This window comes from Parasteatoda tepidariorum, chromosome X1 (genome assembly GCF_043381705.1).
Source record: "Parasteatoda tepidariorum isolate YZ-2023 chromosome X1, CAS_Ptep_4.0, whole genome shotgun sequence".
NCBI lineage: Eukaryota > Metazoa > Arthropoda > Arachnida > Araneae > Theridiidae > Parasteatoda > Parasteatoda tepidariorum.
The window spans coordinates 16,664,229-16,690,584 of NC_092214.1; the positions used below are offsets into that span (position 1 = coordinate 16,664,229).

A 26,356-nucleotide genomic window follows, 5' to 3' on the forward strand; every position below is an offset into this window, starting at 1 on the left:
TGGAAATGGTAAAATATCTCAAGAAATACGTATGAGGTAAAAAATCTAAAATTTAACGTATAGAATATAACCCACCATACCCCTGAAGTGAAATTAACGATCTTTTTTAAAATATTCCATAATGACCCCAATTTTACTTCATTGTAGATTTATTCATTATTTCATTCTCCAGAAAAAATCTTCCTTACTTTGACTCACAGATGGTGCTATAATCACACAATGAAGAAAGGGTACACATTTTTTCGAGAAATACACCGAAGAGCCATTGCATTATGACCACCCTCCATCTATAACAATCGGCTCGCCCAGGTTTTCATGGTTTCTCACCCAGGAACAATGTTTTCATGGGGCACATTAGGACCCATAATCCTCATAGAACAATCCTTGAAGTCTGTAAGCTACTTGAACATAGTTGAAGACCAGGTTCACCCATTCATGGCAACAGTTTTTCCTGCGGGGGATGGTGTTTACCAACAGGCTAATGCACCATGTCATAAGGGTCGAATCGTCATGGATTGGCTCAAGGAACATTCCAGTGACTTTCAAGTCATGTCTTGGCCCCCAAATTCACCTGACCTTAATCCAATAGAGCATTTGTGATCCTACTTGGAAAACCAAATTCGTGCTGCCACGCTTACCCCCTCGCAATGTGAAGGAATTGCAGGACCAGTTGGCGAGCACTTGGTACCAGATACCTCAGATTACCTATCAGCACCTTGTGGAATCAGCGCCACGGAGGGTGATAGCAGTTTTGAGGGCCAAAGGTGATCCTACATGTTATTAGCAAGGTGGTCATAATGTAATGGCTCTTCGGTGCATATATCAGATCGGAGAAATAAAAACGTATTTAGTATATTAAAACTCATCTAATGACACCAAACTGTACCTGCACCGAAACTGAGAATCGTTTAAACTTCAGAGAGTGAGGCGAGACAGGCTTTTTCAAAACCAGTCTATTATTATTTTTTCGATCAGACTTGTACTTCTTGATAAGTTTTAACTTATTTGTACCATTGTAACCAATTTTCATTATGAAATTAAAACGCTACCTACGAACAAAAATGCAAAAGTTCAAATTGAAGTAATTTCTTCTACAGCTTTATAAAAGTAAATTTCTATTTCAGACCGGTATTTTGCTTTATTCGTTTGGGTCGAGATCGTTACCATATTCTTGGTAAGGGACCGATTTCTTTCAATATTTTTTACCCCTTCTGCTCTTTTCACATGTCACTGTGCATAATGCTATAACAGTTCAGAAACATATTTGATATTCCAATTTTTTTAAAACTTTAAGTACGTTTTTTAATGACATAGCAATAACAATTATTGTATGCTAATTTTGATGAAAAGGTGAATACTATATAAAACAAATAATGCAAAAATATTTATTTTGCTAATTTTAAATATTTTTACTTTAACCAATATGTGATATGTCACACTTCTTGTTACCTGCCCTTTATCGCAAACTGTCTCAATTCCTCGAAACTCAACCCTCCTTTCTAAGCATGACAACATTTCTGAACTGTTCCTAAGACCTATGTACCATTTTTACCACGCAAGTGTTAATTTTATTTTTCTTTTATTCATCGATTTTAAAACAAGCGATACTTTATAGATATTCTACGAAATTATGTAAAAACAATCGCTTTATTATTTAAAAAATAAAGGTGACTTTTTCTTGAATTATTTATTGGATAATATGGAAATGATTTGATTATGGACTTGCTTAAGAAAAAGTGATTTTTTACAACGTTTAAAACGATAATGAAGAAGTGTAAAAAGCTTCTGTATGACAATAACCTGTATAATCTGTTCCTCTGTATAATGTGATAAAACAACCAGGGCAATAGTTCAATGAATGATTCCAAGAAACTGAATCAGAAAGATCTACTTGATGATATCAACTTCATTTGCTTCAAAGAACATGTAGATGGTAATAAAATACGATATGCTTTAAGCGCTCAAAATAGACTACCATTTTCCAGATTCGCCAGACGGGAATGAGGAAATAAAAGTGGTTTGAAACAAGGACGTTAAGTTGTCAATGAACAAATTAAAAATAAAAATGAAAAAAGCTTGAAATACCGCAGTGGCCGAGAATTGCAAATCAGGGCAAAATGCATTTTTACGGGTCATGAAGAGGTTGTAAGGAAATCATGTCATTAATATCAGAATCGGGGTTCATATGAATGAAACAAGATTCCTGGGAATGAAACAAAATTTAAGGTAAGCTGACAGGGGTGGAAAAAGAATGATCGAAATTGAATTTTAGCCCAATATTTCTATAATGTGCTGTAATAGATGATTTATCACATTCTTGATAATTGACAGATCTATCGCGTTCTTTTAGCCTACATTTTAAAGCGTGATTAGTCCAATGCATCTGAGAAAGCCGAGATGGCTCAGGGGATAGAGCGTTCGCTTTCCGATGAGGTGAACCGGGTTCGAATCCCGGCAAAGGCTGGTCAATACGAATTCCGCGTCCATCTTGCACTGACCACAGTGTTGACGTAAAATATCTTCAGTGGTAGACGGATCATGGGTTAGAGTCCCCTTGCAGAGAGGCTAATCGTGGAAGGTTCTCGTGGTCTTCCTCTCCATGTAAAGCAAATGCGAGTTAGTTCCATCAAAAAGTCCTCCACGAAAGCAAATTTCTCCCAATACTAAATGCAGAAGTTCCCTTGTCTTCTGGATTGGATTCCAAAATTACAAGGTTACGGAGTTGAACATTAGTAGTCGTAAACCCAAAAATTGGATCGGCTGTGTTCAACGACGATTATATAATTAAAATAAAATGCATCCGAGAAGCCTAATTTAACCCTTTCGGGGCACCTTACAAGTTAAAAATAAAATAAAAAAATCGCATCTTATATGAGAGCCCCTTACAAGTTGGAAATGTACACCTTCCCGTAAATCAGTTTTGATTCGCATGATATGTGCATTCACTTTAGATAGCTACTTTCATTCACGATAGCTTTCACAAACGATCAGTGTTGTCGGCGAATCATTAGAATTTGTTGAAAGAACACAAAAAGAATTTTGAATTATCCAAAATTTTTTCCTAATAAGCCTTTATTTGTCTCGATAATTTCTCATTTATAAATTATGAAAATATATAACTTGTGTACTTTTTAGTTCAATATTTACCTTGGACCGAGAAGTTGAATATCAGCTTGGTCTGTTTTACCAACAATATTCTCTCCTAACTTTAACAAGTGCACTATTTTTCCTGAGAGCATAGGATCAAAGTTCAAATTTGTAAAATGAGGTCGAACTTTCTTCTCTTTTTCGATTTTAGCTATATCCCATTCCTAAATAAAGATTCGTTTATTCATGTAAGTTCAAATAAATAATAGAAAATATAAGAATTTTATTCAATATTAAAAGGAAATCTAACTAGAGGTAGCAGCTATTCGCATAGACAATTAATCAATCACTGATGAATGGAATTGACAGTACGGAAAAAAAAATCTACTTTTTTTTTATGGGGTTAGAAGTAGTGAAAATCTGGAAAAAGTAACGCCAATAATTTAGGCAAAAAAGTAGTCGAATATTTGGACCCCTTAATGTAAATTTCCCTTATTGTCTATTTCGCGATCTGATATCAAAATTGCATTTTTAAAATTTTATTTCTCGAGAACTATTTAACAGATTACCTTCTAATTTCGATTTCTGTCATTTAAGTTATGTAGATGAAATTAATGTAAAAATTTGTAAAGTTTTTATGCAATTCAAAAATTTTTCGCTCATTAATAAATTAAATAATAAAAAATATTAAATATTTTTTTTACATTTAGTTCTTTCGATAAAAATAAATTTACGATTGTTTGCAATAAGCTTCGTTAGTTCCGAAGAAAGGGTGAAATCCGTAAAAAGTGAAATTAATATCAAAGGGCTCAAACTTTTGATCGCTCTCCTGCCTGAACTATTGGGTCATATTGTCCAGATTGCTATTACTCTCCATGTTTTGAGCATCGAGAAACCAAAACTCAATAGATTCAGTATGTTATTTCTAAAAAGGTACGGTTTTTGTTGTGTTTGATTTTGTAACTTAATAATTAATTAGTAGCTACAGAATTAATTAGCATATTTAAGGTTAGACACTCGAATCATTGAGATTGAGTCTTAATATGTGAAAACCATTAGCTCAAAAGCCATTAATACGTTCTCTTATTTTTTCTTAAATTTTTTATTCCTTGATCACTGTACTCACAGTTGTTATAATGTAGCATTTAATGACATATTAAACATTTAAAGAAAATTATGAGAAAAAACGCAAGTCTATCAAAACTGATGAATTAGGTCTTTTAGTCGATCCCTCAATCATAATAAAGACAAAAAGAATAAAAGAGAGATTAACGACGAAAAATAGAAAAATGAATAATAAGTTTTATTTATTCGACATAAGCTGCAAATCATATTAGCAAATCATAATTTTAAGTTCTTGGTAGGGTGGAATTGTTAAACTTGACAGCAGTCGTGATATCCGTCTTAGCGTAAAAAAGACAAACCGTCTATGGTAGACTTTTTTAATATCTATTAAAAGTCCGTATATATAAGAACGAAATTTAATATTTATTGTAAAACCGTAATTAAATCCATTTTTGTTTTTAAATAGTCAATAAAAAATACCAAAACTTTTTCCTTTTATAGTTTCTCACTGATAGCAACTAGAGACATGGTTACTTATGAAGGCTTCTTTAAATTAATACTTATTTAACTACTTATTGCAAATCTAAAATAAAATTTTCACACTTATTCAGTATCAAAAGGAAATGTGTTGCGTGTGTGAAGACTTTACGATGTTGAACCTACATAATATATATGTAGGTATATATATATATAGATTAGTACCAGAGAAAATCACTTAATTGTAGTAAATTTTGATCATCATGAGATGGCCTCGAGTAATAGCATCATTCCCAAATATACTGAATACAGTAAGTTGTTCTTTTGATAGAATAAACAACTAAAAATGTGTTCTGCTTAATCTAATAACGTAAAATTACCGGGAAGAACAAAAATAATAATAAATACTAAAATTGAAATTATTTTAGATTTATTAATTGTGTTAGTCTTTCGGTTTTGTGCATGATTTCGTAGTGTTTTTTTTTGCAGTACTGATTTATTGATTTTCACCCCATAAAGAGAACGGGTATTCAGCTGATAGCTAATAAAATATTAAGTAGTTACAATATTTTTCAACCCCTCTTTAAATTCATTTCAAGTGTACTTACAAATCCTTTTTGTTGTCTCGCAAGTTTTAACTTATCATCATAAGACTGTTTAATTTGCAGCAGGTCTCTGTCATTTTCTGCCATTGCAGCGTGCATTTCTTCTTCCCATTTCCTCCTTAACTTGTGAATTTCTATAAAAAGTTTGGGGAAAAATATGTAATTAGAATTAAACAGAATAAAGTGGAATTTGTTTCTGGCTGAAACCTATTTACAAAATGTTACCTACATTCGAAAACAATATAAATATAAATACTCTCGCAAAATCAAATTAGAAAAATAATGTAAAAGTAAAAACGAAATTGACATTGATTGCATAACCTTTTCACAGTTAATCGAATTAAATATCAAAAATTAAAATTAATCTTTATAAATTAGTTTTTAATAAAAACTATGGTCTAGGAAATTTTTATCTATTTGTTCAGAAACACCTCACAGTTGGGCACTTTTTAACCAAAATTTTCTAAAGTTTTAAGGAGAGTTATAATTTTGTTTGCTAAATATATTTTAAAAATGAGAAACGTAAGTTTTTCAAAAAATCCTTCAAAGATGCGTACATAAATCAAAGAATATGAATTCTGTGTTTGGACAAAATAAAACCGAAATAAAAACTCGTCGTATTGCATGAATAAAATCTCTATGTAAAAATATACACAAATTCAATTTATTAAGACACTTTAATCAAAGCTTCATTAGAAATTAACATAAAAGCTCTATTAATTGAATTTATATCGAAAGACTTGAATTCTACATAATTGAATTCAAATTTTGTGATTGACCTCAATAAATAAAACCTAACAGCAAGAAGTTTTTAATAAATGAATAAATGGGATCCATATTGAAGTTGTAGGATTTGTGTTTTATTTCTACACAATTGTCAATGAAACACTTCTTTATTAAAACAATACCCTAACGGTGAGACAAATCGTGCCGTGCAGAAATAAATATTGCCCGAAATAACTTTTATCACGTTCGAGGGCCAAACTTCAATGGGAAGATATTTAATTAGTGATCATAACTAATTATGTTACGAAATCAGACGCGTATTTTCCCAGAATGCACATATTTTTTTTCAATAGATTTGGACAGCATCAAAATATGGGAAATCTGGAAGGTAAGATTCCAATTATTAAATTAAGAAAGCAGTTAAAGTGTGGGTCCATTGAACCATATAGATTATATGTTTCAGATTGCAGCTATCATCATAAATTTTATGGTTATAAATTTGATATCCTCGTAAATTTACTGCTATTCTCATAAACTTTTCGAAAAAGGTATGTTTTTGTTTTTGATTTAGCAACATAAGCAATAGTTAACAATAATAACTATAATAACATAAGCAATGGCAATAGTTAACGCTAATTATATGTAACGGAGCATTAATTTGTAATTTGTGTTAGCTCTAATTAGTCACTATAATTCGTAATAATTGTCCATCTTAATGGCTCGAACTTTGAAGTATTAAAATTGGCACTTGATACGTCAAAGTCCAAATTTTTTTTAATCAAATTTACGATAATTTATTTATTTATTTATTTATTTTGCTCACTGTACAGTTAAAATATTAAATATTAACAGTTGAAATATTTACCCTCATCTGACATTCCTGGTTGAATTGGTACATCCATTGCTCCTTTTTCCAACATTTTTCTCAATCTTTCATTTTCTTGACGTAGTTCTCGAATAAGTTTTTCAGTTGGATCTTCATTTACAATTGCAACTGTCTTTATTTGTTTTGCTCGATCGGCTACATCAAATTATAAAAAATAAGCTCAAAAATTCGAAATATACAACTTAAATACTACTGAACATTCTCACTTCTCCTTTATATGAGTTTATTTGTATCTCGACCCGCCCTATTTAAGGGCATACGAGAGTAGATACATGCATAAAGCATACATTATAAATACGTGAAGTTCTAAAAGTTACATCAACAACGAGTATAAAAATCAGAATATCTAAAATAATGATCAATACAATTCTATTAAACAAGTGTAAACCAATAAAGTCATAACGAATAAAATAGTAAAGTAATAGTCCTTGATATAACGCTTGTACAGGACTGCTGAACAAAAAATTATAAAACCACGTTACTTTTGGTTCTTAATAGGCAATAAATTATTAATAATGGTATATCAATAGTGTGTGCTAATAATTTATCACACACTATTGGTTCATAATGGACATCAAATCATGAATTATCAAAATAAATGTAATATAAAACATTATTTCCCCAGAATTAGTATATATTAATAATTGTGGTGAAACGAAATGTTTTGAAATTTTAAATACTTAAGCTTTTTACTACAATTAAATCATTAACAAATTAAATTTGACTTTTATTACTGTCATAGAAACATAACCTAAAAAAATGTCTTTTATTTCCAGTTTGAATTTGTTATATTAAAATTTTGCACTGCGTTTTGAGTGTTTATTTTTTTGAAGCATTTCAAGTAAAATTTCTTTTTTTAATTCTAAATTTTATCATTTAAGAGTTAAGCAACTACTTCAACAGTTATAGTGGAAAAAATATCTGTACAAATTATTAAAGAAAATTTATTCTAAACACAAGACCTAGTTAAACACTTGTTATTTTTTAACTATTCAACAGTGTTCCTCAACAGCGTTATTTTTTAAAGTAAAACAAGTACTTCAAATGACTGTGGATAAAAATAAATATGTATCTTCGAAAGAAAAAGTGTTTAGTGTAAAATTTAAGTGTAGTGAGTAATATGTATATATATTTACAGGGGTTGGACAAATAATGGTGAACACTTCTATTCTAACTTTTTTTTTCATGTTTTTCAAGAAATACTTAGAGAATTATCTTAAAACTGTAGAAGTGATTTAGCCATGCGATTTTCCATGCATATCAATAAAGATTAAAGCTTTTACAGGCCAGAAGAACCAGCAATAAATTACGGATGAAAAGTTTTTGAATACCCTATGCCAAAAAAAAGCTATAAGCTTGTAAATAGTGTCAATTACGTTGATTATCATTTGAAATAATTGCACGAAATTTGTAAACCTAACTTAAATATTCATAAAGACACGAGCATTTTTATATTTTAAAAATTTAATTATTTTGACTTACGTTTTCTTACTATAACTACAGAAATATTCAATAAAATTAAGCAAACTTTTCATTAATTAATAAAAGTATAACTTTAAAATTTGAAAAAAAATCGTTAAAAGTAGCACAAGATATAGGGACACAACCATGATTGTGTCCGCATTGTGTTCAAGCGATTGTGTCCGCATAACTTTTTTCAATTTTGTGCGTGATTTTGCAATGTTGATCATTACCAATTTATTGACTAGTTAGTTTTATTTCAAAAAGAAAAACGAGTATTCAGCTATTAACACTAATAATAAACTGAAAAAGTTGTATAAGTTCAAAATAATATTTATTTCCAAAGCGACTTTGCTTTGAAAAAAAATTACTTTTTTTACTACGGCATTGTGTCTGAAACACAAACTAATGTGAACCAGAAAACTAAAAAAATTTATTTAGAAGCTGTTTAAGGGTTATTTTTTCTTGACTATTTTAATTATTGATTCGTAAAAAACATAAATTCCTCTTTAATGTAAATAAGCTGCTGTTTCAAATTTTTCATTTTCACCAATTTGTTTTCTCCCCAAGTCTTAAGCTTTCGATGCTAAACAAGAAGTTTTCTAGGGTTGTTTATTGACTATTTGTCGCCAAGTCACTTAGCCGGTTTTTCAATCCAATGAATACTCAAATAACGTTACTTAGCCGGTTCTTCCATTGAGTATCTTCGGAATGAATAGATTTGGAAATATAAGTAAATGTTATATATTTAAATAAAGTTAAAATAACAATTTTCACAGGGAAATCTTATTTTGTTAAAAGAATGTCACTTAGCCGGTTCTTCTACTAAGCTCTTCAAATATGGAATGCCGTAAATCTTACCGTATCGAAGAGTGGATAATGTCTCTTCATAATTTATATCAGCAGGACTTATAGCAGCAATCTGCAAAAATAAATACGTTTCTAAGCAAATGTATTTCTTGCATACGTAAGGTGAATACTTTACAGACAGGACATATGGTTTAATAATAACTTATTTGTCAGAAAAATAAACTTTATATAAATTTTCAAGTTCAGGTTAAAAAAAAATTGCATATATCATGTTACCAGTGCTAAACATCGATAAAAAAAATTTCCCTTCTCTATAGCCAGCATAAAATCTTGCTAAATATTTTGATCACTTTCTAATCATGATTAATTCATTAATTAGTTTTTGGATGTCGAATGAGCCACCTTCTTAATGAATGCTCAAACTGTTAACATTCTTCATTTAAGTATTCATTCCCGTAAAAATAATTTTTATTCATTCATAATTTTAATTAATATTTTTCACAAAATTTTATGAATTGAAAAACAATAAATGCATAAAAATAAATAAATGTATTTTTCTTTTCCCAACTTATGCTCTATATTTAGCATTAATATTAATCTTTTAAAACTAAGAACATTACTATTGTAAAACGCTTAACTGTTTTTAATTTCAACTGACCACTTCCAGACATTTTTTTTTCTTCGTACTTAAAATTCCAAATATATTTCTGAAAATACTATACCAATAATTTTAAAAATTTGCTACGGATTTTAACTTTTAAATTTTTTAGTGATTCCCTTTTCAAGTAATTGATGGTTCCAGAAAAACAAAATTGGGTCAAAAATTGATTCTCCTTATAATATACAAAATAGCAAATATCACTTATACATGTTAAAAAAAACACTTACGTCTGCTCATGAATACATTTATTTAAATTAAAAACTAAAATAAAGCATAAAGGCAAAAAATTACCATAATTGTTCTACTATTTCCTCCTAATGCATTCATTAACAATCGTGTGAGAACAGAATCTCTAAATGGAACTGGAAGGAAATAAAATAGTCAGTTAAATATGAAAAAAATAGTTTTTTAAATTGATAAACTAATTAATAAATCATTAATAAGTTAATAATTATCAATAAATTAATTATTATTAATAAATTAATAATTTTTATTAAATCAATAATTATTAATAAATTAATAAATATAAATAAATTAACAATTAATAATAATTAGTATTAATTAATAAATTAATAATATTTAGTATTAATTAATAAAATAATTTAATAAAAAAAATTTTAATAGTTAAAGTTTATTATAATTTTAGTTTTAGTAACTACTTTGTCAACATAATTATATTAGAAATTGTAAGAAAAGAAGTGCTAACTATATTTTATAATGAAAAAATAATAATTGTACGTAATTTTTTCAAACAAGCTGTTCACGTGGAAATTTACGGTTAGGCTTGAAAGTTACTTTTGAAATATTTTTTTTTGTTGCATTATTTGAAAGTTAATCTTCTTAGATGACTTTTAAAAACAGCAAGGAGGGTTATTAGCAATTAATAAAGTATTTTTCTGGAATTATACCAGAACTCTTCAATAAAATTAGCTATTTTAAAAATCATATTTTTCGAAACAGACGATGCTTATATGTAAGGTATAGGGTGTACATAAATATGCAGACGTATTTTTCTTCTAATTTTTCACTGATTCCCTTAACACTTTCATGACTTCATTTAAGACAACTTATACCCCAATTTAATTTTCTTTGATTACAGCGTCATCTGTAAACCAAAATGCAAAAACCTGTAAGTTGAATTCCGGTACATTTTTCAAGAGAATCCGAATTTGAAATTAAAAAATGGGGTTTTTTATCTGTCCCCTCAGGGAGATTGACTTAAGTATAATTAGATAGATGAATCAAACGCGTGTTTTGTTTTTCTATCCAATATGCATTTCTCGAAATATTTGTTAGTTCCGAGAATTTCGGGGGACCCAGTGAAACAATTTTTATTTAAAATAATTTTTATGTAAGCCTTCATGACAGTTTCTAAAATATTAAGTAATTTCGGTAAAATTTGGAAACTCAAATTCAGATGTATATTTACCTCTTGCATTTCTTCCCATTGCTCTTTCTGCTAAAGCATGTATGCAATTTCCTAAACAAGATAAAGATTGATTTATAGCAGCTCCCTCTTTTAGCCTATCTCCTGTAGCACCAGTGTTGGAGGCTCGTTCACTGTTACAAAAAATATTTGATTAAGTAGTGTTGCCTAAATAAGAAATGATAATATGTTTAAACAAGCTTCTTAAAAAATAAACCCCTTAACAGTGATTCCAAAATCCACCTTTTGTTTGCTTTATACTCACCCATACACTGATAGAAATTTTTTGAAAAAAAGGGCTGAATAACAATTTGTTCAATTGTTATTTTACTATACTCAAACAAAACAGTCAAATAACTGTATATAAAACAACCAGAATTTTATCGCACCAACTAGTCCCACCTAATGACACCACTTAGTTTCTTACAGCTGAGTACATATTACAGCTGAAAGGGCTAATCTGTCAAACTCATAACCGAAAGAACGGCAGTTCGAATTTCAGAGTGTTCACACCACAATGTTTCGCCCTGATAAGTCACAATCTAACGAAAAGACAAGCTCCTATGTCCAGTTAAGTGTCTCTTTTACGGTTTTGAAACAATGCTAGTTGTAAATGGTTAAAAACACTGCATAGTTTTGTATTCTTGTTTTTTTTATCCACACTAGTTGTAAATGGTTTTAAAATCGTAAAGGTAAAAATGTTCTTTAGCGTAAACAATATGTTTAATTGGATGGATCGTCCGATGACGGTTATTTTAGCATAGCTTCAGAATGAAAATTTTGACATTGTAGTGCTTTAATTTTGAACATTCAGTCTTGCTGAAAATAATTAACGGAAATTAAAAGCAGACAAATTGTTTTTAAAAAAAGAGGGTTGATCATTTAAAAAAAACGCCAATTCGACAAGATTTTTCAATTTTGGAAAAAATTATTACAATTTTTATTATAAATATGTAAAGGAATTTATTATAATTCAATTTACTCTAAACAGCATTAAAATCAAAATTACAATTTTATAATAGTTTCTTATTTTCTTACCTTCCTGCAAGATCTACAAGGTGCACAATAGACATTTTGGCTGTTTCTTGTCCACTTGGTTTTTTAGACTTTTGTATCAAATGAATTCCTACAATTGTATGAGCTCGACTGAAAAATAAGGGTGTACACTAGAAACAACATTTTTCTTAAATAATAAAAGGAAAAAAAATATTTATTCACTGTTTTTGAAATAATTTTAATGAATATTTTTACTGGCTGCACCCCCCTGTAACTAACTAAAATCCGTGTGAGCGCCCTTGATCCTAATATATATGATGATTAGTTTAAAAATATCACCTCAAGTACTTTATTGTTTTAAAAGTTTTGGAAAGGAATCAGGATTTTTAAAATTAGGTAGTGGAAGGTCTAACATTTATAAAGAACAAATTTTCTACCATTTGTCACAATTTGTTACTCAGACAAAATTAATCTAAATCTAATCTAATTGCTCAACCACTAAGTTAATAGTATTTTTGTTTATTGCTTATTCTTCAAATTGAGACCGCACTTAAAATTTCCTATTCGAAACACAAAAATTTTACTTTGCTTAAGTTGATAAAATATATAACTAAAAATAAACATTTAAATTTCATCGTCCAATTTCACAAAAATAATGTTTTTTCTCCTTTGGCTGATCTCTAATCGTAAGCAGTAAACACTTGATTTTTGTCTTCCTATATGACTATTATATGTTTTCTACTTTGACAAAAATCTTCAAATAAGAATAATAATCGCATGAATTTTATATTTCGTGCCTTAATTACATAATTACATTATTTTACTTTCGATGGTAAATATCTCCAATTATGAGTATAAATATATGAATTTTATTTTTAAATATGGCTCTAATTATAATTATACTACTTTGACTGACAAAAATCTTCAATTGTGAGTAATAAACACTTGAAAAACACTTGTGTCGTCTCGTTTGACTATTAGTAAAAAAAATGTCCTACTTTGGCTCGTAAAACAATTTTAAATTATATAATTAAAAACTTATTTGAAAATAATGTTAACATTTATTCTTTAAAAAATCTTTGAAAAAAAGTAACTCTACTTTGAAATGATTCACTGCAGCACTAAAGTTAATTTTTATCTTCGACAAGATTAAGAAACATAGATCTGTCAGCATTAAAATAATTTTTATACAGTTTCTTTTCATTAAACTATTAATCTTTACCTGCTAGTGGCATTCATATTTGTTGAGGCAATACTTCTGTTTGTCGTACCTTCATTCAATTTTCTTTCTATTTCTTTGTAACTGGTAACCATATCCAGTTTCAACCCTTCAGCTGAAACAAATTAAATTTATATTTTTGAATAATTTTTTTTTTCCTATGGCAGTCACAGAATTTGAATGTTTGCCTATGAAGATGCCAGAATTGTTGCCCATTTCGCGTTACCCAGTTGGCACCTGAGAACCAAAGTCACGGAGGCGAGCAACATTGCCCACGCCACAAATCCGTTTATAGGGTGGGCCACATTCACACATCACACACACACTACAGAGGACGGCACAAAGAGAGAGAGAAACATCCATGCCCTGAGCGGGATTCGAACCCGCAGTCAATTGCTTCGCAGTCAGGCACGCTAACCGCTCGGCCACCTGGCTGGCATATTTTTGAATAAAATATTTTCTTCTTAATTTAAAAGCTGGGTTATAGTTTCCACTTCATTTTACTGTCACATTTTCCTATACTATCCCATTTAGTTGTTAAAATGCTTTGATCCTCATTTTTATTACTCAGCTCAAAAATTTATTAATCACAACTAAAAGCTAAGAATTAAGTGGTTTTAAAGACACTTAGATGTATAGGTTTTGAATTATTTCACTAATACTTGAATGGGAAAAGAGGAAAAAAATCCTATTTTTAAACTTTTATCATTCACAAACCTGAGATTTTAGACACCTTCATGTCTAAATTAAAAAATCATGATTGTCTAAAACAAAACTAGATAAGTGTTTGTTTGTTTTGTTTTTTAACTAAATTCGTAAATTTCATTTAGTGTGATTTTTATTGAAATGTTTAACTTTATATGATACAGATATGGGAGAAAATGATAGAAACACCCATTCATGTCTGTCAAACAACCCGCAATGGACGTTGACTTACTGGTTCCCACAGTAAAGATTGGAGGATTCTGTGATGGCAGGATATCCAGCAACACCTACTGCTGTACTCGTGAGAGAGAAGGCGAGAATTATCGCACGTCATTTACACTCACACTCTAGAGCATAGTTTCTTGGAGAACGTTCTCCATTCAACTATGCATAGTGCACAAAATAAAAAACGAACCACGTTTAATAACTCTTGATCTAATGATCGGATTTTCACGTTCTAGGACTCATTCTTAATGCTACGAAGGGGTAACCTCAAAGATGCTAATTAATTAGTGCAGGCGATATTTTATCATCAAAAATCAGGCAAAAAAAACGCACTTTCTCTGAATAAATAAAGGTTTTTTTTTGTTTCTTTCTGACGGATTTGGATTTTTAACCCCCAAAATATAGGGAGTAGCCACAATCTTTGAAATATTGTCCCAATAGTAATTAAATCAGGAGAGCCAACCAAAGTTTGGACCCCTTAATGTTAAATTTACTTCTTGCATATTTCGCCATATCTCGCGAAATTTTTAAGCGAAATGAAAAATTTTTGCACACAATTATAAATTCGTTTATCCAAAGATAATTCTAAACAAAAATGAATTTTAATAAATATTTATCATTTTCATTATTTATTAAATAATAGTAGAAAAATTTGAATTGTAAAGTAAACAATTTTTTATCATTTTAAAGTATGTAATTTCACCAAGCAGAATAGAAAATGTGAGCAAAATCGGTTAAATAATTCTTGAGAAATCGAATTTTGAGAAAGTCATATATTTAAAATTCGATTTCTCAGAAACTATTCTACCAATTTCGCTTAAATTTTGTATTTTGCCATGTAAAATTGCCATGTACTTTAAAATAATGTACAAAAAATGTATACGGTACAATTCTAAATGTTTTCAAATATCATTCAAAAAAATAATTAAAAATAATAAATATATACTAAAATTTATTTTTTGAGTAGAATTATCTTTGATAAACGGATTTTATAGATGAGCTCAAGAATGTTTTAATTAGCTTACAAAGTTCGCTCGAGATATGGCGGAATATAAGCCCGCTCTCCTGAAACTATGGGGACCATATTCTCAGATTACTACTATCCCTATATTTTGGGTGTCAAAAATCTGAATCCGTCAAAGAAAAAGGTATGTTTAATCAGAAACGTTAAGTACGGTTTTTGTCTGATTTCGTAACTTAAAATATCGTCTACACGATAAAACTGTAATTCCGAAGATCAATTCTCGATAATAAAAAAAATTTCACTCTTTCTAGGCTTTTCCTATTCTTTTATCAAAAACCTAAGTATTAAATTTTTAAAAAAATCATGAACACGAGAATATATCTAAAATTTTAAGAATATGTTTTCTTACCGTAGAACCCTTTCTTCGGATGTTCACGAACTTTAAGACCCCTTTTCCTGTCACCTCCGGGATTTAATAAGTCACGGACAATTTCATTGTAAATTTCAAGCATGCTAAACCGAACCTAGTAAATACAAATCATTATATGAATGGTTCAGAAGTTAATATTGTTATGTCACTATTGACTTATACTAGTTTTTATCAAAAAAGCTTGCATAAAAGCATATCACTTTAGTAACAGGTCGTTTTATCTGCACGATTTCGTCAATAGATCATTTTGTTCAGTGCTGACAGAAATTTTAAACATTTAGAACCACAATATCATGTAAATTTTCTGAAATTACATGAGTGAAGAAGATTAAACGATATTTTTTTATGTATCGATCAAAGTGAGCAAAAAAACGTTTATTTTTCTATCTTATTTATTTTAATTTGTCCTCATGTTCACATCATCTGTATTATATTTTCGCTGATGCTCCATGAACCAAAAATATTGAATAAAGTTGTAACTTCTTTAAAAGTTTTCACTATAAAATAAAGTAAGCGTATTTTTTAGTAATTTAAAAAGGTTATGTTTAGTCTATTTATATATATATATATATATATTTTTTTTTGTGATTCAAAAATACTTAGGCGATTTTTTAAAATAGGTTAGGTCGGAAAAGTTAACTTTTAAGTAAAACATTGGGCCTTAATGTTTATCGTAACAGTATGCTACATTACTATTAACATTATTACGAAATTATTATACAGTATACTGAAATAACGTTAAGATACTATNAGCAATATAGCAATATATATATATATGTATATATATTGCACAATAAAGACAAAAAGAAAATAAAGAGGGAAACGAAAAAAAAATAATAAAATTTATATACTGCCCATAAGCTGCAAGTATATAGAACTTATAAAATAAGTTAAAAATAACGAGAAAACTTGGAAAATAATAAAGATTAATGAAAAGAGAAGAAGAAAAATTATTAAAATAGAATTTAAAAAAGAATTTCAAAAAAAATTTTAAAAAATTGAAGGAATTATGTATTATAAAGCCGGAAAAAAATGAAAATATATATCTCTTCATCAGCTCACACGATTATATCCTTAAGAAGGAGTGCTTTCGAATGTTGTATCATTATAGTCAAAGCAAAGTATATCAATACTGTGAGGAGTACTCAAAGAAATTGAATCAAAGTTGAACACATTTAAGGATTTATTTTATAACTTTAGAGGTGTTCAGGTCATGCGATTTCTTATACATGTCAAAAACGGAATATTTGAGGGACCAGCTAGTGTTTTTATTAAACCTATGCCGCTAAATATAGCAATAAACTTTTGACTTGTATTACTTTGATTTATGTAATAGCTGCATAAAATTTCGCAAGCTTAACTTTAATATAATGGAGATATTAGCAATTTTAGGGGGGAAATTTTTTTTTTCTTACTGTAAACAAAAAAATATTCAATGAAGATAACAAAATTTTTGAAGCAATTTATAATAAATAACAAAAGTATTATTTAAAAAATGCGCTAAAAATAGCGCAAGATATGAGCATTTAAAGTAGTCTTTTTCACACTGATCATGCGTGGAAAATTAAAAAAAAATGTCATAGTTTTGTTGTGAATAATATTTGGTAGCTTATAAAAAAAAACTCCGACTGTAATATCTTTAGAATTTGAAAAGTTTCTTGCCACACATTTTCTAAGCAGTTTTTGTAAATTTTGCAAGAAAGCTCTAAATGATAAGTGCTTTTCGACAATTAATTTTGTACTATTAAACAAGATTTATTAAAAATGATACCGACATTATAGGGGAGTATCCATTATTAAAATATGTATTATTACACATATTTCCGTTCCTTATACCAGTACATTTCGTATTATTCTAGGGTATTATCATTCATTATTAAATCTTGTTTTATCATTCAAAATGAAATTTGTGTCCCTTACCATTTATCTCTTACTTTCAAATTTTAAGGTAAACTACTTCGAAAATTGCTAATTTCAAGGTATTCTAATTTGACTTTGTCCATAAATTATCAAACATGATTCACAACAAAATTCTGGGGAAGAAATAATATTTTTCCACGCATGCGCTTTGTGAAAGGACAACTTAAAATGCTTATGCAATGCTCAATTTTCAGCGAATTTTACTTTTTAAATTTTAAAATCATATTTTTGTTATTAATTAAAAAATGCTCCGAAGTGTTTGTTTATTTTTATTTAATATTTTCACAGTTATAGAAAAAAAACGTAAGCCAAAAATAAGTTTTTTATAAAAATATTAATATTTCCATAAACATTAAACTTAGACTTAAACATTAATTGCATATAGTAAAAAGTAATCGATGCAAATTGCAAGCTAGGATAGGGTAATCAAAAGCATTCTGCTTTGCTTCTAATTTATCGCAAACCTTTGAAAGCTTTAAATCTTATTGTTAAGTAAAGGGAAATTCCATGACCTAAGCACCTCGAAATTTATAAAATAATTCTTTATGTATTTCTTGAGATTGTGAATGTTTAAGTATTTCTTGCGATTATCAAAAACTGCAAAAATCTTTTTCGTTATTGTAAAGTAGTGTACATCAGCTGTGTATTTAAATGCAATTATAATTTATTCCGGTTACTGAACCTAACATCTATCTTTTTACGCGATTTTATTAATAGACTGGAAATGTTAAAATTTACTGAAACAACAGAAACCACAGATAAATGCGCACATTTGTATGGAAAGTTAAAATCTCTGTTATTAATTTCTACTACAGAAAATGTTCTAGAGTCATTGTTCCGCCCTTATTAGAATAGATGAATTTTCTCATATTCCTTGTGCCATTAAACCTAATTACAAAGCAATGATGTCTATTGTCTATGCATCATTGCGAAAAGGGTGGATCTCAACTGAATTCCGTTTATTCGGATGGTTAACGTACCGCGAAAACATAGTTACTTCCTCACAATCTTTATACTGGCGGTCGATACAAGCTGTATTCATAAAATTGGGTTCTCAGAGTTTCTCTTGCATTGCAGGATTGGTGATAGAGAATTAACTGTTTTCGTTTTCATCTATGACTCAATCTCTTAAAAAGTTAAGCTTGAAAATATTATTTTTCAATTGTTTTTATTTATTTATTTATGTCTTCCAATATTTCGAGATTTACGAATGTTTGTTTAAAATAAAAAAAACAATCAAAATTACTTATCGATGATAAATTTAAAAATGTAAAATCTTTAAGATAAACTTGAGATTTTAAAGTGAAATTTTAAAAAAAATTATAAATTTTTTATCTCACAAAAACCAATTGAATTTTGTTTCTGTATAAATTAGAGTTATAGCAATTTTAAAAAACCCACTCAATCTGTAAAGATATTATATCTAAAAACAGCCGACTGTGCTTAGTTTATTTTCCAGATATATATTTAGAGAATATTTATGCAAAATTTGAAGTAGATGGGACAGTAAAATTTTAAATATCATGTTTTAAAATAAAATAAATAACGAGAAACCTGTTTTGAGATATTTTTTCCAATGCTCACTCGATTGACTCTTCAATCAGGTATTAGTAGAGTTTTCAAGGACAGCATATTGGATGGTCCAATGTTGATCTCACAGTAAGGACAGATAGTATAGAGAATAAAAGGGCCTCCACGCTTTGTCGGGGATTCAAACCCAAGACCAGTGGTAAAGGAGCTGACTTCTCATCAGAAAGGGCTAGGGTTTGAATCCCGGACTAGGCACGGATGCTCCTACTATCTGTCCTTACTATGAGAGCAACATTGGACCACCTAATATGCTGCCCCTGAAAACTCTACTGATACCTGATTGAAGAGTCAACCGAGTGAGCATTGGAAAAAATATCTCAAAACATGTTTCTCGTTATTTCTATCTATCTTTTCAATCTTGGCTACATCGCCTTAAAATTTATATTAAAGTAAGATGCGTCAACAAATCATCTATTGACACACTTTGTTAAAACCTTCGGCATAAATTTAATTTTGATAACACCAAAATCACTACATTCCATTCCTATTAGATCGCTCATTTGTCATCATTGATTCTCTGAAGTCTTGTTTTATTCACATGAATACTGATTTTCAAAAGGTAGTCCCAAATGGTGTTCCGTGGATCCCTAGGATTCCGGGTCAAGTTGTTGTAGTTCATTTACGTCGCACTAGTGACAATTGGCGACGTAATGGGCTATTGGCGGTAGTCTGGGAAACATCCCTGAGGATGATCCGAAGACATGCCATCACAATTTTGATCCTCTGCAGAGAGGATGGCACCCCCATTTCTGTAGTCCGACGACCTGCACGCGAATTCGAGCACTTTATAGTAGAACAGTTTAACGAGGACCATAGCGCACACCCTCGGTCCCTACGTATATATATATGTGTATATCTATCTATCTATCTATCTATCTATCTATATATATANGGAAATATATATATATATATATATTTAAATGACAGGAATTAAAGCTAACTTCAAACTCAGTTTGATCTCCTCCTCTTCTTTTATCTTCTATACTTCTAAACATTTCTTCACAAAACTTAGGAACTATACCTGAAAAAATAATTGTGTTCCTTAAATTACACTGTAGAAAAATGCGTTAAGAAATCGAAAATTTCTGCAACTTTCTATCAATAATTTTTGTTTTTTAAAAATTTGAAGTTTACTGTAAAATTTCACCTTAATCTGTCCTATAACCTTTGATACAGAATTTTTTTGTTTCTTATAGGAAAAAATTTCATTTTAAAAGGATGGGAGAAATTGAAGACCCTAGCCTCCAGGATCACTCTCAGTAATAAAACTCTCACTTTTGACTATTCATCAATCCTTGAGCAGGATTTCGTTATTTTTGAGAATCATTTCGTCACAAAATTTCGTGATTTTCGACGAAGCACGAACTCTCCAATAAAAAACGAAAATGTTTTATCAACTTGAAACTTTATTGTATTACATTATGGATGAGGAGGGAAAATAGGAGGGTGAAATATATCTTTAATTTTGACGAAATTCGTGTTCTCGAACAAGTGACGATAGTTATGTTGTCATTTAGACGAAATTTTTCTCTGACTATGTACCAGGAAACGGTTTCGGCAAAAGCGAAGAAAGTTTCGTGATATTTTTGCAGTGTGCTACTGGAACAAGAACTGCTTCATACAAGTGAATCGTAGCTCTTCTTACGTCTCTTTGTACACCCTTTTCCCCGACAATGGACTGTATTTCTGTAACATGCAGAAATTCTCTGACAACTTTGAGCTACAGAAATTTCTTGTAAATATTTTTAATGAAATTATAATACTATTTTAGAAGGAAGAGTATTTTAAAGCTGAAACAACATCAAAAGTATATTCAAATTACCAATGATTAATTACCATGCGAAAGAAAATTTGGAGAGAGTACTTTTTCGAAGTTATACCTTTATTTGCCCCGTATCCAATAACAGACCAAGATTTTCCTGATCCAGTCTGGCCATATGCAAATAAGGCGGTATTGTATCCATCCCATGCATTTCTAAGGACTCCTCTGCCGAGATCTCTGTATACTTTTTCCTGAAACAAAAATATGTTTATATGGGTTTTCTAGTTGAAATATGTATATTGTTAAGATAAGGCAAACAAATCCAAGCACGTTTCTTTTCGTTAAATTATATCTCTTTTAATGTTAGGGATCTTGGAACCTCTTAAAAAGTATACGTAATTTGAATTTTTTAGGGTTGATCAATAAACATGCAAAAATCACAAATTTTCATGATGATATTATAAAAAGATACTTAAAAAATAGCAACGTTATATTTTTAATAATTGAAATTATTATATTTCAGTTTAAAGTTTTTTTTATTTATTTCAAATGAATAACATTCTGAGAACAGCAATACTAGTGGTCAGCTGTTACTAAAATGAGGAACCCCCTTTTCCGAACGCGGCGTCATGTCTTCATTTATAATATCAAAAGTTACTTTAAATTTCTTTTTGTGGCTTTCTCTTATATTGATACGTGTGTTCTAATTTACCTCTTTCTAAAATAACGCTTAAAACTTAAAAACTTAAAAATAATTATTTCCTTTCGTTTCATTAAATAAAATTTTAAAAAGACTTCTATTGTGCACGCTTCACATTTTATGCAACACAAAATGTTCCTCCAATGGCAGTTAAGCAAGACCAAGCGGAATATTTTTCAAATAAAAGAATATGTCAAGAATGTATTGGAATATAATAATTTAATGTTCCCTGAGAAATGTGCATAACAACAAAGCTTGATAATTTCTTTAAAATATTTCATATATCATAGTTATGGAACAACATTTAAAAGTGCTGCAATCACAGACATTCCCTTTTTTATTGTATTGACATTTTTTTTATTTTACTGTTTTCTTATTTTACAGGAAAAATACTTGTTTTTTGTTCATTTAGTAAAACCTAACGTACAAAACATTTTTAAAAAATATTTAGCTTTAAAAGGTTCATATTGAGTTATAACGGCTAAAAAAATATATATATGTCTGTCAAAATAAATATTTCATGGAAATCGTAAAGCTAAGCCTATTACATTTTTTTTAATATCTCTTTTGAGTTGCTATATGAACTTTGAATATTTAATTATGTAAGTTATTTGTTGAGCTAGAGGAAGACAATAGCAATTACTGGCATATAATACTTTATGAAACACAAATTGTAAAATAAACATTACTCACACACATTTCAATGTGAAGAACAATACGCTCACACAGTGCTATCGTAACACTTGAGAAAAAATTGACCATACCGCCCTCTCAGGCATATTTGCACATTTGTTATATAGTTGATTCCCTTATCGGAATATCGTAGCTTAAATCGCATAACATGCGCAACTTATCTGAGATTAAAGACAGATGGGCTTTTTCGCATATATATATATATATATATGCGAAAAAGCCCATCTGTCTTTAATCTCAGATAAGTTGCGCATGTTATGCGATTTAAGCTACGANTCTATATATATATATATGTAAAGCTTTATTCTAAATGATACGGGAAATTTAAGCAGAAATATTTTTCGTGACACAAAGTCACCACTTTGAGAAGTTATCAAACAAATTACAACTGTTTCACAATCTAATAATGCTTCTGAGATTGACAAAAATTTCTGAAAAAATTATCTGTATTTTCACTATCGTGGGAAGTTTTTTATCTCCATAAAACGCGAGTGTCCCTAAGCAACCCCATTTTACGGTATAGCATTTTACACGTGCTTTAAATGTGAAAAGAGAGTTTAAAAAAATTATTAGTGTCTGTTCGTTATTTTTTCTTTGAAAATCTTTAAAAAAATGATTTTTAATATTTAAATCCAACAATTTATGCCATTTCTAAAAGGCTTTCAAGTTTCGTCATTCGAGGTTACTTAAGCTAATTTTCAATTTAGGACGTCTGCATAATTTAAGAACATTTACTGTGGAGATTAATTAATTGTTATAAAATTGGGGTATTCAGTTACACTCTATGGTTACATGTATGGAAGTTTTCTAAAACATGTATCTCAAAGAGAAAAAGTAAAACATGGTGCAACTTAATGCCCCCATGGTTTACTGAAAGAATTCATTGCAGGGAACATTACTTAGTTGCTGAGAATGCTAATATAATAAATGTACAGTGCGAAAAAAAAATTAACCACCTGGAATAAATTTTGGTCTAATAATCGCATTTCATGTTCCAGGGCTCAATCGTTAAGGTTCGAAGGGGTGACCTCAAGTATGCTAATTAATTAGTGCAGAAAAGTTTTTAAGTTACGAAATAAGACACATAAACGTACTTTCTCTGAATAAAAGTACCTTTTTCTCGACGGATTCGGTTTTCTAACCCCCAAAATATAGAGGGTAACAGCAGTCTGCGAAGCAAATTGAAAACTTTTTGCACACAATTATAAAAATTTTTATCCAAAGATGATTTCATGCGAAATATAAATTTTAGTAAACATCTTATTTAATAATAATAAAAGTAAGACTTTTTGAAAATTTAATTTCTCAGGATTCAACCGATTTCGCTCAAATTTTGCATTTTGCCATTTAAAATTGCACTCGCTGCAATGATGCAAAACATTTTACTCCGCTCAATTCAAAAGTTTTTAGACTATTATTAAATAAAATAATAGAAAAATAATAAATATTTACTGAAAAATATATTTTGCATGCACTTATCTTTGAATAAACAAATTTTATAATTGTGTGTAAAAACTTTTCAATTTGCTTAAAATCTTTTCGCCGTATTGCGAAATACGAAAAAAGAAAAATTAAAATTAAGAAGTCTAAGCTGTGAGCCGCTCTCTTCTGACCAAACTACTAATAATAATTTCCCAGATTGGGACTACCTTTTTTTTGGGTCAGAAATATAAATCCAATGAAAAAAAAGTTTGTTTATTCAGAGAAAGTACATTTTTGTGTCTTATTTCTTAACTTAAATTATAATCTTCATTAATTATTTAGCATACTTGAGGTCACTCCATTGAACCCTTAAAATTGAATCATAGAGCGTGAAAATAGCTGATTATTAGATGAAAAGTTATTCAGGGTGGTCCGTTTATTTTCTGCACACTGTATATATACTGCTCAGAATTTTCATTGGTAAAAATAAATACTTTAATAGGTTTCACAGTGTGCAGATGTGCGATATGTAGTGAGGGGGGTTTTCTGATCTAGAGATCCGATTTAAGCCTCATTTTTTACATTTTTTTCAGTTAAATGAAAAGATAAGTTGACTAATGGTTTTGCAGATTTTATTTCGTCACCTTTCAGTTGCATTTTAATTTTTTCTTTGCCCGAAATAAATATAAATTAACATATGAAAATGATGGCAAAGATGGCATTGCACGCCGAGCACTGATGAACGGGCGTAGCTCGATCTCATAACCATATAATCTGAAACAGGTGAAACCAAAAATTAATGATAACCCATAATGAAAGATTTAAAAATATGCAATAAAACAAATTCAATTTTTTGAATTTATAAGCCAAAAAACCCCCTTATGACGATGGCATGTATTTTTAATTGACATATTAAATATCTCATTCTCTTGACAATCAAAACAGCGTCAGATGTTGTTCAGCTACTGTAATTACATAGATTGAAAAGATAAATAGCATAACGTATTTTTTTTTACGTAAAACTTCCTGAAATAAAAATGAAAAATGAAAATACTGCAAATTTTGCAAATAAAACACTTTAGTAAATAATAGTCTTGAGCGGTATATGAATTTGTTATCCCAACATCGACAACATTTGTTATATCAACACGAGCCAAATTTTTAATTATTATTGCTGGTCTAAGTTACCCCATACTGCATAGCATAGACCACCATAAATAAATAACAATAATAAATATGCTTCAAAAAACTTTCGCACTTGTAAACATAGAGTAAACACAAGTTTTACAATAATCAATTCAACTCTAAAGTAAATGCTCTTAAACTGTCTTAAGTTGCCTTGTTTCTTGAATTGTTGTCTAAATAACTTCTAATGACGATAATCAGTATCTTAAATATCAAATTTTTGAATTCGTACCTGATCGCAAAATTTACTGCCATTTGGTTGTGTATTATCAGCTGTGCAATATCCATTTGGAAGTTCCTTATATCCATCATTTGACCAATAACTGTGATCATAGGTAAATTTCTTCACGGGATCACTGGGATCGTCAGGATTTGTCAAGAAAGTAGTATTTCCTGACATCTGAACAATGGATTTGGCATTTCTCTGTTTTTCTCTTTGATTTTGATAATGTTAAGAAAATGTTCAAGGAAATTAAAACAATTTACAAGAAAGAAATAAAGCACAATGTTTTGAACAGTAAACCGAATAATCTTCCCAAATCAGTAAAAATTCATTAAAATGAAGTCAAACTTTTTGTAGATTCAACTCAAAACGTTTGACTTTGTGACTAATAAGTAAATTTCTTCATAGGATCACAGGGATCGTCAGGATTTGACAAGGAGGTAGACAATGACAAGACAATGTTAAGACAATGTTCAATGAAAGTAAACAATATAAGAGAAGTAAATAAAATACAATATTTTGCTCAAAAAACTGAATGTTCCTCCCAAGTCAATAAACTTTATTTTAATAAAAGATAAATTCAAGTTTTTTGAGTTCTAATTTAAAATTAATAGAAGATTTGAAAATCAAATTCTAATAAAAAAGAATTAAATATCATTTGTAGAAAAATGTAACCTATTAAAAGAATGCTTAATTAATTTTGCAAAAGGACAAATAAAATCTACTCTTAATTAAAATTAAACTATTCACTTCAAACTTGAAATACAAAAAGTAGAATTACATTTAAAAATTGATGATTTTGTGATACTTTAAGTTTCGTACTTCGGAAATGTGATTCAAGAATTAATTATAAAATTTGAACTAATGATAGCCTTTCAATTTTCACCAATAATCAAGCAGGTTTTGGTGTTTTTATTCTTCCTTTTATCCACAATAATTTGTCAAATTTTAACAGTATTTCGGTTCATCTTTGCTTCAGTATTAATTTGTAACCCCTAACATGTTCTTTATTTTGAATTCATTTCGACAGAAAATTTAACCTTAATTATGCTAATTAATTTGATCAGACGGTATTTTAAGTTACCAAACCAAGTAAAAAAAACGTACTTTTTCAGAAT

At 29.2% G+C, this 26,356-nt stretch overlaps 1 protein-coding gene across 2 annotated transcripts in view; it reads right to left on the reverse strand.

Annotated features, from left to right (window-relative positions):
• The window catches only part of LOC107450997 (kinesin-like protein KIF28), a 46,805-nt gene extending 21,354 nt beyond the window's left edge, over positions 1-25,451 (reverse strand). For both annotated transcript variants that reach the window (XM_043038861.2, XM_071187704.1), the window contains exons 1-12: positions 25,248-25,451; positions 21,134-21,266; positions 20,195-20,274; positions 15,723-15,837; positions 13,423-13,534; positions 12,243-12,350; positions 11,208-11,338; positions 10,070-10,140; positions 9,169-9,229; positions 6,826-6,981; positions 5,238-5,368; positions 3,148-3,311 (exon numbers count right to left, since the gene is read on the reverse strand). In XM_043038861.2, coding sequence (XP_042894795.1) covers positions 3,148-3,311; positions 5,238-5,368; positions 6,826-6,981; positions 9,169-9,229; positions 10,070-10,140; positions 11,208-11,338; positions 12,243-12,350; positions 13,423-13,534; positions 15,723-15,837; positions 20,195-20,274; positions 21,134-21,266; positions 25,248-25,415 — 1,430 coding nt within the window. In that variant the 5' untranslated portion in view covers positions 25,416-25,451. The remainder of the gene's footprint in view (positions 1-3,147; positions 3,312-5,237; positions 5,369-6,825; positions 6,982-9,168; positions 9,230-10,069; positions 10,141-11,207; positions 11,339-12,242; positions 12,351-13,422; positions 13,535-15,722; positions 15,838-20,194; positions 20,275-21,133; positions 21,267-25,247) is intronic.
• Positions 25,452-26,356: the final 905 nt, after the last annotated feature.